Source organism: Rattus norvegicus, chromosome 17 (genome assembly GCF_036323735.1).
Source record: "Rattus norvegicus strain BN/NHsdMcwi chromosome 17, GRCr8, whole genome shotgun sequence".
In the NCBI taxonomy this organism is placed as follows: Eukaryota; Metazoa; Chordata; class Mammalia; order Rodentia; family Muridae; genus Rattus; species Rattus norvegicus.
In genome coordinates this window covers 83,448,330-83,464,270 of record NC_086035.1, presented here as the reverse complement: position 1 = coordinate 83,464,270, position 15,941 = coordinate 83,448,330, and the positions used below count along the sequence as shown (strand labels likewise).

General features: G+C 38.9%; 1 protein-coding gene across 1 annotated transcript in view; it reads right to left on the bottom strand.

The window, feature by feature from the left end:
• The window catches only part of Malrd1 (MAM and LDL receptor class A domain containing 1), a 712,187-nt gene that overhangs the window by 575,288 nt on the left and 120,958 nt on the right, over window positions 1-15,941 (bottom strand). Inside the window, exons 8-9 of the mRNA NM_001287618.3 lie at window positions 9,384-9,476; window positions 6,463-6,670 (exon numbers count right to left, since the gene is read on the bottom strand). Of these exons, the coding sequence (NP_001274547.3) occupies window positions 6,463-6,670; window positions 9,384-9,476 (301 nt within the window). The remainder of the gene's footprint in view (window positions 1-6,462; window positions 6,671-9,383; window positions 9,477-15,941) is intronic.

Sequence of the window (15,941 nt, the reverse complement as noted above, 5' to 3'; positions counted from 1 at the left end):
CAAGCGCAGGAACCCAAGCAACAGAAACCAAGACTACATGCCATCATCGGATCCCAATTCTCCCACCAAAACAAACATGGAATATCCAAACACACCAGAAAAGCAAGATCTAGTTTCAAAATCATACTTGATCATGATGCTGGAGGACTTCAAGAAAGACATGAACACACTTAGGGAAACACAGGAAAACATTAATAAACAAGTAGAAGCCTACAGAGAGGAATCGCAAAAATCCCTGAAAGAATTCCAGGAAAACACAATCAAACAGTTGAAGGAATTAAAAATGGAAATAGAAGCAATCAAGAAAGAACACATGGAAACAACCCTGGATATAGAAAACCAAAAGAAGAGACAAGGAGCTGTAGATACAAGCTTCACCAACAGAATACAAGAGATGGAAGCGAGAATCTCAGGAGCAGAAGATTCCATAGAAATCATTGACTCAACTGTCAAAGATAATGTAAAGGGGAAAAAGCTACTGGTCCAAAACATACAGGAAATCCAGGACTCAATGAGAAGATCAAACCTAAGGATAATAGGTATAGAAGAGAGTGAAGACTCCCAGCTCAAAGGACCAGTAAATATCTTCAACAAAATCATAGAAGAAAACTTCCCTAACCTAAAAAAAGAGATACCCATAGACATACAAGAAGCCTACAGAACTCCAAATAGATTGGACCAGAAAAGAAACACCTCCCGTCACATAATTGTCAAAACACCAAACGCACAAAATAAAGAAAGAATATTAAAAGCAGTAAGGGAAAAAGGTCAAGTAACATATAAAGGGAGACCTATCAGAATCACACCAGACTTCTCGCCAGAAACTATGAAGGCCAGAAAATCCTGGACTGATGTCATACAGACCCTAAGAGAACACAAATGCCAGCCCAGGTTACTGTATCCAGCAAAACTCTCAATTAACATTGATGGAGAAACCAAGATATTCCATGACAAAACCAAATTTACACAATATCTTTCTACAAATCCAGCACTACAAAGGATAATAAATGGTAAGGCCTAACATAAGGAGGCAAGCTATACCCTAGAAGAAGCAAGAAACTAATCGTCTTGGCTACAAAACAAAGAGAATGAAAGCACACAAACATAACCTCATATCCAAATATGAATATAAAGGGAAACAATAATCACTATTCCTTAATATCTCTCAATATCAATGGCCTCAACTCCCCAATAAAAAGACATAGATTAACAAACTGGATACGCAACGAGGACCCTGCATTCTGCTGCCTACAGGAAACACACCTCAGAGACAGACAGACACTACCTCAGAGTGAAAGGCTGGAAAACAACTTTCCAAGCAAATGGTCAGAAGAAGCAAGCTGGAGTAGCCATTCTAATATCAAATAAAATCAATTTCCAACTAAAAGTCATCAAAAAAGATAAGGAAGGACACTTCATATTCATCAAAGGAAAAATCAACCAAGATGAACTCTCAATCCTAAATATCTATGCCCCAAATACAAGGGCACCTACATACGTAAAAGAAACCTTACTAAAGCTCAAAACACACATTGCACCTCACACAATAATAGTGGGAGATTTCAACACCCCACTCTCATCAATGGACAGATCATGGAAACAGAAATTAAACAGTGATGTCGACAGACTAAGAGAAGTCATGAGCCAAATGAACTTAACGGATATTTATAGAACATTCTATCCTAAAGCAAAAGGATATACATTCTTCTCAGCTCCTCATGGTACTTTCTCCAAAATTGACCATATAATTGGTCAAAAAACGGGCCTCAACAGGTACAGAAAGATAGAAATAATCCCATGCGTGCTATCGGACCACCACGGCCTAAAACTGGTCTTCAATAACAATAAGGGAAGAATGCCCACATATACGTGGAAATTGAACAATGCTCTACTCAATGATAACCTGGTCAAGGAAGAAATAAAGAAAGAAATTAAAAACTTTTTAGAATTTAATGAAAATGAAGATACAACCTACTCAAACTTATGGGACACAATGAAAGCTGTGCTAAGAGGAAAACTCATAGCGCTGAGTGCCTGCAGAAAGAAACAGGAAAGAGCATATGTCAGCAGCTTGACAGCACACCTAAAAGCTCTAGAACAAAAAGAAGCAAATACACCCAGGAGGAGTAGAAGGCAGGAAATAATCAAACTCAGAGCTGAAATCAACCAAGTAGAAACAAAAAGGACCATAGAAAGAATCAACAAAACCAAAAGTTGGTTCTTTGAGAAAATCAACAAGATAGATAAACCCTTAGCCAGACTAACGAGAGGACACAGAGAGTGTGTCCAAATTAACAAAATCAGAAATGAAAAGGGAGACATAACTACAGATTCAGAGGAAATTCAAAAAATCATCAGATCTTACTATAAAAACCTATATTCAACAAAATTTGAAAATCTTCAGGAAATGGACAATTTCCTAGACAGATACCAGGTATCGAAGTTAAATCAGGAACAGATAAACCAGTTAAACAACCCCATAACTCCTAAGGAAATAGAAGCAGTCATTAAAGGTCTCCCAACCAAAAAGAGCCCAGGTCCAGACGGGTTTAGTGCAGAATTCTATCAAACCTTCATAGAAGACCTCATACCAATATTATCCAAACTATTCCACAAAATTGAAACAGATGGAGCCCTACCGAATTCCTTCTACGAAGCCACAATTACTCTTATACCTACGGAAAACCATCAACGTGATCCACCATACTTTTATCATGAAGGGGTGTTGAATTTTGTCAAATGCTTTCTCAGCATCTAATGAAATGATCATGTGGTTCTGTTCTTTCAGTTTGTTTATATAATGGATCACGTTGATGGTTTTCCGTATATTAAACCATCCCTGCATGCCTGGGATGAAGCCTACTTGATCATGGTGGATGATTGTTTTGATGTGCTCTTGAATTCGGTTTGGCAGAATTTTATTGAGTATTTTTGCGTCGATATTCATAAGGGAAATTGGTCTGAAGTTCTCTTTCTTTGTTGTGTCTTTGTGTGGTTTAGGTTTGTTAGTGATTCCCCCTGAACTCAAGCAGTATTACAGAGCAATAGTGATAAAAACTGCATGGTATTGGTACAGAGACAGACAGATAGACCAATGGAATAGAATTGAAGACCCAGAAATGAACCCACACACCTATGGTCACTTGATTTTTGACAAAGGAGCCAAAACCATCCAATGGAAAAAAGATAGCATTTTCAGCAAATGGTGCTGGTTCAACTGGAGGGCAACATGTAGAAGAATGCAGATCGATCCATGCTTATCACCCTGTACAAAGCTTAAGTCCAAGTGGATCAAGGACCTCCACATCAAACCAGACACACTCAAACTAATAGAAGAAAAACTAGGGAAGCATCTGGAACACATGGGCACTGGAAAAAATTTCCTGAACAAAACACCAATGGCTTATGCTCTAAGATCAAGAATCGACAAATGGGATCTCATAAAACTGCAAAGCTTCTGTAAGGCAAAGGACACTGTGGTTAGGACAAAACGGCAACCAACAGATTGGGAAAAGATCTTTACCAATCCTACAACAGATAGAGGCCTTATATCCAAAATATACAAAGAACTCAAGAAGTTAGACCGCAGGGAAACAAATAACCCTATTAAAAAATGGGGTTCAGAGCTAAACAAAGAATTCACAGCTGAGGAATGCCGAATGGCTGAGAAACACCTAAAGAAATGTTCAACATCTTTAGTCATAAGGGAAATGCAAATCAAAACAACCCTGAGATTTCACCTCACACCAGTGCGATTGGCTAAGATCAAAAACTCAGGTGACAGCAGATGCTGGCGAGGATGTGGAGAAAGAGGAACACTCCTCCATTGTTGGTGGGATTGCAGACTGGTAAAAACATTCTGGAAATCAGTCTGGAGGTTCCTCAGAAAATTGGACATTGAACTGCCTGAGGATCCAGCTATACCTCTCTTGGGCATATACCCAAAAGATGCCCCAACATATAAAAAAGACACGTGCTCCACTATGTTCATTGCAGCCTTATTTATAATAGCCAGAAGCTGGAAAGAACCCAGATGCCCTTCAACAGAGGAATGGATACAGAAAATGTGTATATTGAACAATGGAATATTACTCAGCTATCAAAAACAACGAGTTTATGAAATTCGTAGGAAATGGTTGGAACTGGAAAATATCATCCTGAGTGAGCTAACCCAAACACAGAAAGACATACATGGCATGCACTCATTGATAAGTGGCTATTAGCCCAAATGCTTGAATTACCCTAGATCCCTAGAACAAACGAAACTCAAGACGGATGATCAAAATGTGAATGCTTCACTCCTTCTTTAAATGAGGAAAAAGAATACCCTTGGCAGGGAAGGGAGAGGCAAAGATTAAAACAGAGACTTAAGGAACACACATTCAGAGCCTGCCCCACATGTGGCCCATACATATACAGCCATCCAATTAGACAAGATGGATGAAGCAAAGAAGTGCAGACCGACAGGGGCCAGATGTAGATCGCTCCTGAGAGACACAGCCAGAATACAGCAAATACAGAGGCGAATGCCAGCAGCAAACCACTGAACTGAGAATAGGTCCCCTATTGAAGGAATCAGAGAAAGAACTGGAAGAGCTTGAAGGGGCTCGAGACCCCAAAAGTACAACAATGCCAAGCAACCAGAGCTTCCAGGGACTAAGCCACTACCTAAAGACTATACATGGACTGACCCTGGACTCTGACCTCATAGGTAGCAATGAATATCCTAGTAAGAGCACCAGTGGAAGGGGAAGCCCTGGGTCCTGCTAAGACTGAACCCCCAGTGAACTAGTCTATGGGGGGAGGGCGGCAATGGGGGGAGGGTTGGGAGGGGAACACCCATAAGGAAGGGGAGGTGGGAGGGGGATGTTTGCCCGGAAACTGGGAAAGGGAATAACACTCGAAATGTATATAAGAAATACTCAAGTTAATAAAAAAAAAAAAAAAACCAAACTGAAAAGTTCATCCGATGTTCCAGGGATGTGCTTGAGTTAGGATGCCCCTTGTTGTTAGGACCCTGTTGGGGGTGGCAAAGAATCATTTAGCACAGAGGAAAAAATAGAAGCCAGCCTTCCAAATGAATGATTGAAAAAAGCAAATATTTTCTCTCAGTCTTTGAAATAAAAAATGATAGAAGCTTTTAAGAAACACTCATTTGCCAAGAAAGAAATGAAGCAAGTTATCTATGAAACTATTTAAGTAAGTCATAGAAATGACTTTCACATACGTTAGAGAAAATAAATTCTCCTTATTCTCTCTGAATGGAAAAGAAAGGTAAGTACAATTCCCACTGAGATCACACTGGTTAGAAGATTATATGCTTAAAGCAGAGTGCTGGAGGATTTAATTGGACTTCTGTACATAATCAGGCTCGCCTGGGAGTATTCTTTGTATGTCCATTGTCTTCTCCTGATACCTCCAATGCTTTTAATAAAGTCTTCACTAGCCCACCAAGAGAAGCATGCTGTGCAAAGATCTTGACATCACAGGGTGGCAATTACCTTGTTGCAATATTCCCCCCCACACATAACAAAATATCCCGAGTATAAAACATTACAGGAAAATAAATGTCAGAATTTTCATATTTTTTAAAAGCTCCTTATTTGTGATACAGAAAACAGATTCATTTATTGGCTTAGAACCCACCATTTCTAAAAACATCCCCTGAATCTTAGTTGCTAAGCTACCTCATATGAGAACCACCATGTAGTTTCTAATGTAAATTCCCTTTTCCTTGAAGTATGATGAGGTTTGAATCATTACAGAATGTCTCCTCCTCTCTCCTGTCTGAAACACTTTATAAAAGGCCTGCAGGGAAGGTGTTGGCCAAGTGTGGCCTTCCTGAAGACTGCAGATAGCTGGAGGTGACTTCTACAGTCCCTATTGCTGCGGGGAGGCTGTGGTGACACCTCATGTCCTTCTTATTCTCCCTTCTCAGATTCCAAGATAATTACTTAGAGGCAAAAACACAACACATTAAACATTGTTTTATGAATCTATAATACATTCATCAAGAAAGTCACCCTGGGGTTCGGGATTTAGCTCAGTGGTAGAGTGCTTGCCTAGCAAGCGCAAGGCCCTGGGTTCGGTCCCCAGCTCCGAAAAAAAAGAAAAAAGAAAAAGAAAAAGAAAGTCACCCTGATCGTTCCCATAGTCTTCTTCTTTAATTGAAGTGTTTTAAGCACAGGAGTGCACTCACACATTCCCACACAACACAAGCATACCCACATCAATAACAGCAATTCGCTTGTAGAACAAAGCAGGATGCTTAGTAATCTTAACAGCAATCACCAAGAATTAAACGAACAGAGAAGCCATCAAAGGAATGATGCTAATAAGAATTTCAGAGTGAGAACACTCTTTCCTGCTATTTCAATGAAATTAGATGTTCTCCAAGGTTGCCTGAGGCTATCTAAATTTCCACAGTCATGAAAGAAAGCAGGTAAACAACGGCTGACTTACCACAAGTCTCTGAGTCTTCTTCAGTCCCCCTAGAGTGCTCTGTTCCAGAGTCGCAGACTGAAGAATGGGTAAGGCACTGTCCCTTGGCACACGTGGACTCATTTACAGAAGAGTGCTGCTGCAAGTGGGTCTGTCCACAGTTGCCGACTAATAGCTGATCAATCCCAATAAAACTTTTCTGACTCAAAACTGTGCCTTCAAAAACGACCTTTATGAAAAAAAATATGTTGAGTTTATACTCATAAAATACAAAAAAAAGGAAAAAAATTGAAGAAGGGTCATAGAGATAAATCACTGAGAACAAAACACAAATGCGACCAATGACAACGTTACTGTTTGACAAATCTGATCTATATTCCTATGGTTGGGTCCATGAAGGTTTCTGGGAAACCAATCAGGAGGAAACAAAGAGCCAGGTTACCATGCACATGCTCTACAACTTTTATTACAAACTTGTTATTCAAGTATCATCTTTAGAGTCCTCTTTCCTTTATTTTCAAGCAGAAAATAACAAAGAAGCATAGTTTAAAGATTTGAAAAGAACAAACATTAAAAACATTTCACTCACAGAAAAGAGTTTTCTAAAAAGCAATGTATCACCGATCACTAATTAAAGGAGTGAATCCCGTTTTGTTTAATTGATCTTCTGGCTTCTCTGGAGATACACAGAGTTAGTAAGTGTCTCCATCTTTCATTGCCAGCCAATTGCAGGACAAAGTCAATGCATTAAGGAGTCCCCAAACTTCTACCAAGAACAATGGTTAATGAACTGCAAGAGGACACAGCAGAAACAGCTCACTGAATGGCAACCTATTTCCTTCTGTCCAATTCAGTAGCCACTAGCTACTTGTGAGTCATTTACGTGGAATGAAATCAGATGAGAATCCAATTTCCGAGTCACATTAGCTCCGTTTCAAGTGTTCAGTGTGCTTACCGGTATTGACACAGGCTATGCAGCACTGTCTCTGGAACTGGGGCATTCTCTTTTGGATGGGGGAAGGAGGCTCAAAAGACTCAGGAAGCAAACCTCACAAGCCTGGGAGAGCTGACACAAGAGCTATAAGATTATAAAACCCTCCTTTCCTGAGGGTATAAAATCAGTGACCACAAGCCAGGGTGAAGAGGCTCTTTTCCTGCAGAATGGCCTGTAAGAGTTATTCTGTCTGCAATCCTGGAGACCATTCTAACATTCAAAATTTTGTGTGCTCTCATCTGCCCTGGCATGGCTTCAGGGGATGAAGGCTGGATGCCTTTGAGATACCCTTACTCCTGTGAGTCACCTTTCCTCCACATTCCTCTAAATCAATCCAATTGATTGGTCAAGTTTACTTTGGTGACATCTCTACTGATCCCTCCTGTCATTGGTACAGGGTCCTTCCAGACGAAGTAAGTTTTTCTTCCCAGGAAAAGTCACACACCAAAGGAGAATTTCTCTATTACTCTAGAGAATATCTCTATTGTTATTTCAATAGAACATTACTGAACTTCATACAAAAGATCAATGAAAATAATAGGAATAGTGATCGACCCCACTCAGCCTCACCCAATTTAGGCTTTCTGCATAGATCTTCATATTTTCAAAGACAAAAAAAGATACACATTTCTTACTTTAAAACTACTTTTGATCAAATATCAGATGGCAAATACATTTTGCTTCAGAATACAATACTTATTTTAAATTCCCGTATGAGGAGAAAATATTCACACAGTTACATCATTCATCCATAATCAATAGTGCATGTGCACATACATTATTGGGGCAACAGCTGTGTCTGTTCAGAGCACTGAGAGATCAGATATATGATTCATTTCAGGCTTCAAAATTGATGAGTTTAAACTTTGATCTCCAAGTCCTGCTATTTCAAGTTTATATTTTAGTTTCATCTGCTATGCACTAGAAACTTATAACTCCAAAGCTATGCTGTCTTTAAATTTTGCTTTATTTTATCTATCTGCCAAATCACAAGACCAATTCCACTATGTGGAAAAAATAAACTTACTGAGTATGTCACCCAGAGGCTGTAAATATCAACTTATAAAATGTTACACTACTATCAAGATGTTAACCCAAAAGAGTGTAATATAAACCTCAACGTCTAAGACTGATGTAAAAAATATTATGCTTCAAAACTTCTAGGCTCAGAGCATACGCAGTTGTAAAGGTTCACATGGTTATTCATCCTCTCTTTGGGAGAGTTGTATAAATACAGTAAGACCATAAAACAAAGCTGTACATCGCTCATACAGCCAGTCTTTCAGACTGACACGCTAACATCAGCCAACAGACTACACACAGCAGAGAATCTCATCGGTTCTTTAAAGAGATCATCTATCAACCCTTCTGTATATTTCAGGTGTACTCTGGTATAGATAGTAATCTCGCCACCTGCCTTTCCACAAAAGTTTACCATCTATCTGCATCCTGATGGGAAGTGTTTGCCTGGGGCAATGCTGGGAGCTGGAAAGCACTAGGCAAAAGGAGATGCAGAATGGGAAAGGCTTGAGTGAGAGGAGTTCCTCTAGCATTTCCTATGCTTACATATTTGGTCCTGTTAAGGACCAAATGTAATGAAAATAAAATCTCTCTTGCTCTTCCCTTCTTGCTCCCACTTTCTCCCCATTCCCTTCCCCCCTCTCTCTCCACATGCTCATGGCCAGACTCTACTCCTCTACTCCTCTACTCTCTCTGCTTCTCTGCCTTTCTCCGCCTTTCCTACCCTCGTAACTCCCCCTCCCCATGCCCTGAATAAACTCTATTATATATTAAAAAAGAAAAGGTATCTCACTGGTAATTAGTAAAAATCTAATTACTATTCCCAAAGATACAAGTCTACTTTTCTAATTTAAATTTAGCAGTGGATTATAAGTTATCTATTAAAGTAAAAGTTAAAGTTATTACAAAAATTTATTTACTTTTATACCTTAAATGTCTTCATATCTTCTGGTATTAACACATCTGCTTTCACCCATGCGCTGAAAGTTGATGTATTGAATATCCAAGTCCTTATTTCTTCCTTTGATTTGAAATAGAAAAGGAAATTTTACTCTCCAGTTTATATACATGCTCTCCTGACTACACTTTGTTAAGATTTGGGTATCCAAACCTGAAGAGACCCCCTCCAGTAGGCAGACAGGACCCACAGTGGAGGAATGGGGACTCCGACCCACCTACAAAACTTTTGATTCAAAATTGGCCCTGTCTAAACATTTCCACTTATTGATGCATGTGAATTGCACACAGTATCAGGTCTTGGAATGGAATTTTCATATATGCACACAACAGACTCCACATCCAACACATATCTTCCCTTTTCCCCTTTACTAAGAGGAAATAAGCAACTGCACTTCAGAAATAAAACTTCAAAAGACAACTGGTGGAATTGCCGACTTAATGCTGGTCTGATTACATTGTGCAACACTGCTGTGATAGTTCAGAGAAGACTCAATAAATTACCTGGCTGCACATGCGGAACCATTTTGCATTTTTACCTATGAGAGAATTGATTCTAATTCCTATACAACACCATTATTGTCTGAAGTTCATATTCATATATTTGACACTTCTTCTATCACTTTTGTCTAAGAACCACTTGCTATTAGATTTCTATAATGCTCATTCATTTCAGCAATGAGAAGCAAATTATTACTAAATGGTTTGAGCTAAGATCTTGAGACAAAGTCAATCGTGTGCTGCATATCAGAACTAATAGTATTGATCATTGTGATCTAAGGCCATGCTTCCATACTCTGAATTAATCCTATGCTTCTTCAGATATTAGCAAGTATTCAAGATATTTGATATTTTTCTGAGGAAAATAAATCAAATTGTTCGTAATATAGGGAACCATAATTTTTCATGAAATCCCCTGGTGCAGATATGGGGCTGACAGAATTGGCTTAGGCTGAGCCCTGTCAGCCTTGCTTGCTTCCAGTATGAAATGGAAAACAAAACAAAAAAAAAAAAAAACAGTAAACATCTGTAGGTTGAGTCTATATGCAGGTGAGGGCTGGCACAAGTTAAGGCGAGGTTTGTAATTGGACAGTAAAAAAAGTAGGTTGGGCACAGAGTTTTGGTAAGAAGAGAGAGAGAAGAGGAGGGAAGAACCAAGATGGCGGCAGAGAAGGGAAGTCCTGGATCCATGCGGTCTTACATGGCCACAGGAATATTTCTTAAGGGCTGGATTTCTATAGGTCAATTTACCTTATCTAGGTGGGGACTTTCCATCATTGTCACTTGGCTCTGAGTTTATTGTGCAGACATTTTGTGGGGTTTAAATTTACTGTTATAAATCTGATTGCTAAAGTACAAGCATCAGGAGTTTTGATTTTAGTAGGCTGTTAGGAGTTGATATTATAACATTGGGGGCAGATGCTGGGAATGTACACAGAACTGCAAGAGGGTAGCTTCAGCTGGGAACGGGGGGCGGTGGTTGATAGTGTGGGTAGAGTCTGCACCAGGGAGCTATGATAGGGCAGCCGCCTCTGAGACCTCTAGATTCCTGATTTTACCAGGTTGCTGCAACCAGAGAGTTGCCAGGTGGCAGAGAGACAGCCAGGAGAGGGCAGCTAGCAATGGGGGGAGGCGGGGAGGCGGAGAGACTGACTGCCAGGACCAGACAATGACTAGAGGTGGCATGGTCTGGTGTTCTAGAACTGGCCACCGCTGATATGAATGTACCCACTAATGCCACATGGCTTGACTATGCAGGCTAGCAAGGGACAAAGGGTATTTTTAATATTCACCACAACAAACATCGACTTCTTACATCGTAGCATAGGAGGCAAATGTTCCCAGGCTTTAGGCTTCTTACTACACGCTCAGTTTTAAGTCTCTCATCCATTTCCAAGATTTTCTTGAAATGGATATCTACACCAGAGCAGGCCACCCTCTGTTATCTACCTTGGATTCTCAAGCCTCGAATCTTTAAGAACGTTCTTTAGAGCCATAAAATATTTTTCTTATTATTTTTCATTTTTACCTATTCCTCTGAGATTTTCACAAGACAGAGACACTCACTATGTGGTGAGAGTTGAGAGCTTGCGTGTCACATTAAAATGATTCAGTTATAAGAAATTACGACCTACAACAAATTTCCTAACTAATTATTTCCACAGAACTTCGGTTCCTTAGCATGAACACACTTCTCCAAAGGCTTTCAGTCACAGCGTATGGCAAATTACGCCCACTGATTCCCCCAGTGATCATTTTAGGAAAATAATGTAAAACAATTTGCCTTTTCACACAATGACTAATTGATTTTCATCTCGCTGAAGATACATTCGTTGAGTTGTATAAAATAAACTCAGCAGAGTTCTTTCAAAACGTGAATGCTTTTCTATATACTAACTTAATGGTATATTACAAATGAGATTGAGATTTTTTTTCTGTCTGAAAACACTAGCAATGATAAAGAAAAATAATTCATCCTCAGCTAATTGAAGATAGATTTCATTTTAATTCTTAATCTCACAGTACCCTGTTAGTTTGAACAGAGGTCAATACTAAAAAAAAACAAGAAATCCCCAACTTTGGAAAGGTTCTCAGATATGTTCTAATTTCCTGTTACCTTACAAACCAATCACTAAAATGTTGACTGATCAAAATTTTTAAGAGCCTGTTGCTGTTCCAGACCAGGTTGAAATTGCTGACTTGCCTTTCACTACTATTTATTACTTCTCTTCTCAGAGACACTAGTTTCTCCCTCCCATTCCCAGTGAAAAAGTAAGATATATGACCTCCAAGTTCGCCTTTAAAAACTACTTTAAAACATACACTATGATAAAATCATGGAACTTGAAAAATAAGTTCCTTCAATAGAATTTTTATATTCTGAAAAATTGTATCATAGAAAAACATCAATATTTTGTAAGGTATTTTATTCTGATCCAACCTTTAGATGCAAAATACCTCATGGTAGGAATTTAAAATATCATCTAAAAGTTACAAGCCCAGTTCCCATTATCCATAACTTATTAGCACAAAAAATATCAAGAAGGGAGTTTTATAGACCATCGTTTTACAAATAGAGAAGAAAGTTCTAGACCCTACCTAGCTAGACAATATAAAGAGAAACTGGATTCCCAGAATGAAAAACTTCATTATTTGAAGAAAACAAATAGCGGTTTGAATGAAGACATATTTGAAAGATAGTTGAGCATCTTCTTTTTTTTTTATTAACTTGAGTATTTCTTATATACATTTCGAATATTATTCCCTTTCCCGGTTTCCGGGCAAACATCCCCCCTCCCCCCTCCCCCCTCCCCTTCCTTATGGGTGTTCCCCTCCCCATCCTCCCCCCATTGCCACCCTCCCCCCAACAATCTAGTTCACTGGGGGTTCAGTCTTAGCAGGACCCAGGGCTTCCCCTTCCACTGGTGCTCTTACTAGGATATTCATTGCTACCTATGAGGTCAGAGTCCAGGGTCAGTCCATGTATAGTCTTTAGGTAGTGGCTTAGTCCCTGGAAGCTCTGGTTGCTTGGCATTGTTGTACATATGGGGTCTCGAGCCCCTTCAAGCTCTTCCAGTTCTTTCTCTGATTCCTTCAACGGGGGTCCTATTCTCAGTTCAGTGGTTTGCTGCTGGCATTCGCCTCTGTGTTTGCTGTATTCTGACTGTGTCTCTCAGGAGCGATCTACATCTGGCTCCTGTCGGTCTGCACTTCTTTGCTTCATCCATCTTGTCTAATTGGATGGCTGTATATGTATGGGCCACATGTGGGGCAGGCTCTGAATGGGTGTTCCTTCTGTCTCTGTTTTAAACTTTGCCTCTCTATTCCCTGCCAAGGGTATTCTTGTTCCCCTTTTAAAGAAGGAGTGAAGCATTCACATTTTGATCATCCGTCTTGAGTTTCATTTGTTCTAGGCATCTAGGGTAATTCAAGCATTTGGGCTAATAGCCACTTATCAATGAGTGCATACCATGTGTGTTTTTCTGTGATTGGGTTACCTCACTCAGGATGATATTTTCCAGTTCCAACCATTTGCCTATGAATTTCATAAAGTCGTTGTTTTTGATAGCTGAGTAATATTCCATTGTGTAGATGTACCACATTTTCTGTATCCATTCCTCTGTTGAAGGGCATCTGGGTTCTTTCCAGCTTCTGGCTATTATAAATAAGGCTGCGATGAACATAGTGGAGCACGTGTCTTTTTTATATGTTGGGGCATCTTTTGGGTTTATGCCCAAGAGAGGTATAGCTAGATCCTCAGGCAGTTCAATGTCCAATTTTCTGAGGAACCTCCAGACAGATTTCCAGAATGGTTGTACAAGTCTGCAATCCCACCAACAATGGAGGAGTGTTCCTCTTTCTCCACATCCTCGCCAGCATCTGCTGTCACCTGAGTTTTTGATCTTAGCCATTCTCACTGGTGTGAGGTGAAATCTCAGGGTTGTTTTGATTTGCATTTTCCTTATGACTAAAGATGTTGAACATTTCTTTAGGTGTTAGTTGAGCGTCTTCTTAAGTGTATGAATAAGCATCAACATAAATGTAGTCTTATACTTAAATGTAGTCTGAGGCAGACTCCGCATTCATGATCAGTAAAAGGTAAAGAGGGGCTCAGAGAAGACAGATACTTTCAAAATAAGTAATGCTCCATACGCAACCAATTTGAGTTGATAAACAAGATTCTATTCTGTAGGATAAATCCCCCCAGGATGCCAGAGTAATTCACACTAACAATTATATGCCAGTTGCAAGCAATTTTCCAGTCTTTTCTTGCATAGCTTCAAGGCCACTAATAGAAAGATACCATTTGATTTTATTATTATGTGTACTGAGATTCTGAAAAAAATTCATCAGTAATATTTTGAGTAGATTAAAATAATCGTGAAAAAATAAAGCATGTATGGTTGAAATTTCTATTGAAATGTATTGTAATAGCTCATTGGATGTGTAAATAAGCATTAATAAATTATTTGCCATTTAATACAATGGGACTATAGTTTTAAAGCATTCCCAGCCACAATCTGAACTTAATAAGACCATTCTAGAAGTTTTCACTATTCCCTGGTTAGAGGAGAAAATTGAGAAGCTGAAAGATTACTGAAAGCACTCATGGTGCCATAGCATTTACAGACTAAAACCTAACTTGGTTTGGAGATTGTGAGGTGTTGTTTGTGGAGAGTTTCTTCTGAGCATAAGGAAAATTGCTAATGTTACATAAAATATAATAAGCTAATTTATGCCAGTCTCACAAGCAGCAGATTTAATTGAATAATATATATTGAAGAAATATAGTAATATTGATACCAACTATTACTGGAAACCTGTCTCAGTGACACATTAAAGAAGGAGCCATGTAGGCTGCCAGTGGAGAAAGGCAATCAGTAGTCATGTCCAGCTATAATGCCAATGAACCATAATAATGACCAAAAATGGTAGGGTATTCTAAGAGATGCAATAGTGGTACTCATGTCCTAGGCGTAACCAACGATCACATATCTGTTCTTCAGGCTGGTTCAGGTGGACGTAACTCATGCCTGGCTCAGTAAATTTAGCCAAGTACTTGCTTGGTCCTTAACCAGTGTAATCTCTAACTGTATGTTAAATACATATCCTTATATTTATAGAAAGGTACAGATCTTATATCTCATCAAAGAAGCTTCCTTTTCCAACAGAAAGAGATCATTACAAAAATTCACAATGGACAAAAAGCAAAGATCAACTGGCAATGTGGTACCTGTCCTTGATTAATTCACTACAATAAAACCCTACACCTCAGACTCATAGAACATTAAGGAAGACAATGGAGTATGACTGTAAGAGCTAGAGTTAAAACGTGTGTTAAATAATGAAATAAAATATATTAAAAGAAATTACACAAAAGAGCTAGATAATCAAATATTTGCTATGATGCACTTTTATTAAAAAAGACATGAATTGGTTTAGGAAAAAAACATAGGCTGAGTGGCAGTTGGAGGAATATGATCATGATATTTATACGAATTTCTCTAAGGACAAATAAAAGTATCATATTTTAAAAAGAAAAAAGAAACAATAACAAAAACAGCAACAAAGGAAAACAGATCACCATATATTAGAACAGCACCCACATAATTTAATGTTTTAGAATTTTGCAAGTATTTACGCACAGAGCAAACAGAGGGAAAAAGACCAGATATGATGAGAACAGTTCAAAAGCAAACAAAAGGTATGTAAGATGGATTCCGCCCCCATCCTCAGAAATCCTTCTGAAAAGCATTCTTATCTTTCAGGATTAATTATCTTGACATGCCAAGCTTCAGAAGGGAAAAGAAAACAATAAAATTCTGGTGACAGGTTTTCTGTGCCACCAGACAGGCCCATGTGACAAATATGCTTGTCTTATCAATGTGTCAGGATAAAACTATGAGGAAATTTCAAATGGACTTATCCAAAGCATGCTGAAACAAATGAAACTCGTTTAGATAATCTTACTGGTTATCCAATGTTGGATTTTCTGCAATGTTTCCTTTTTTTTTTTTAGATGACTGTA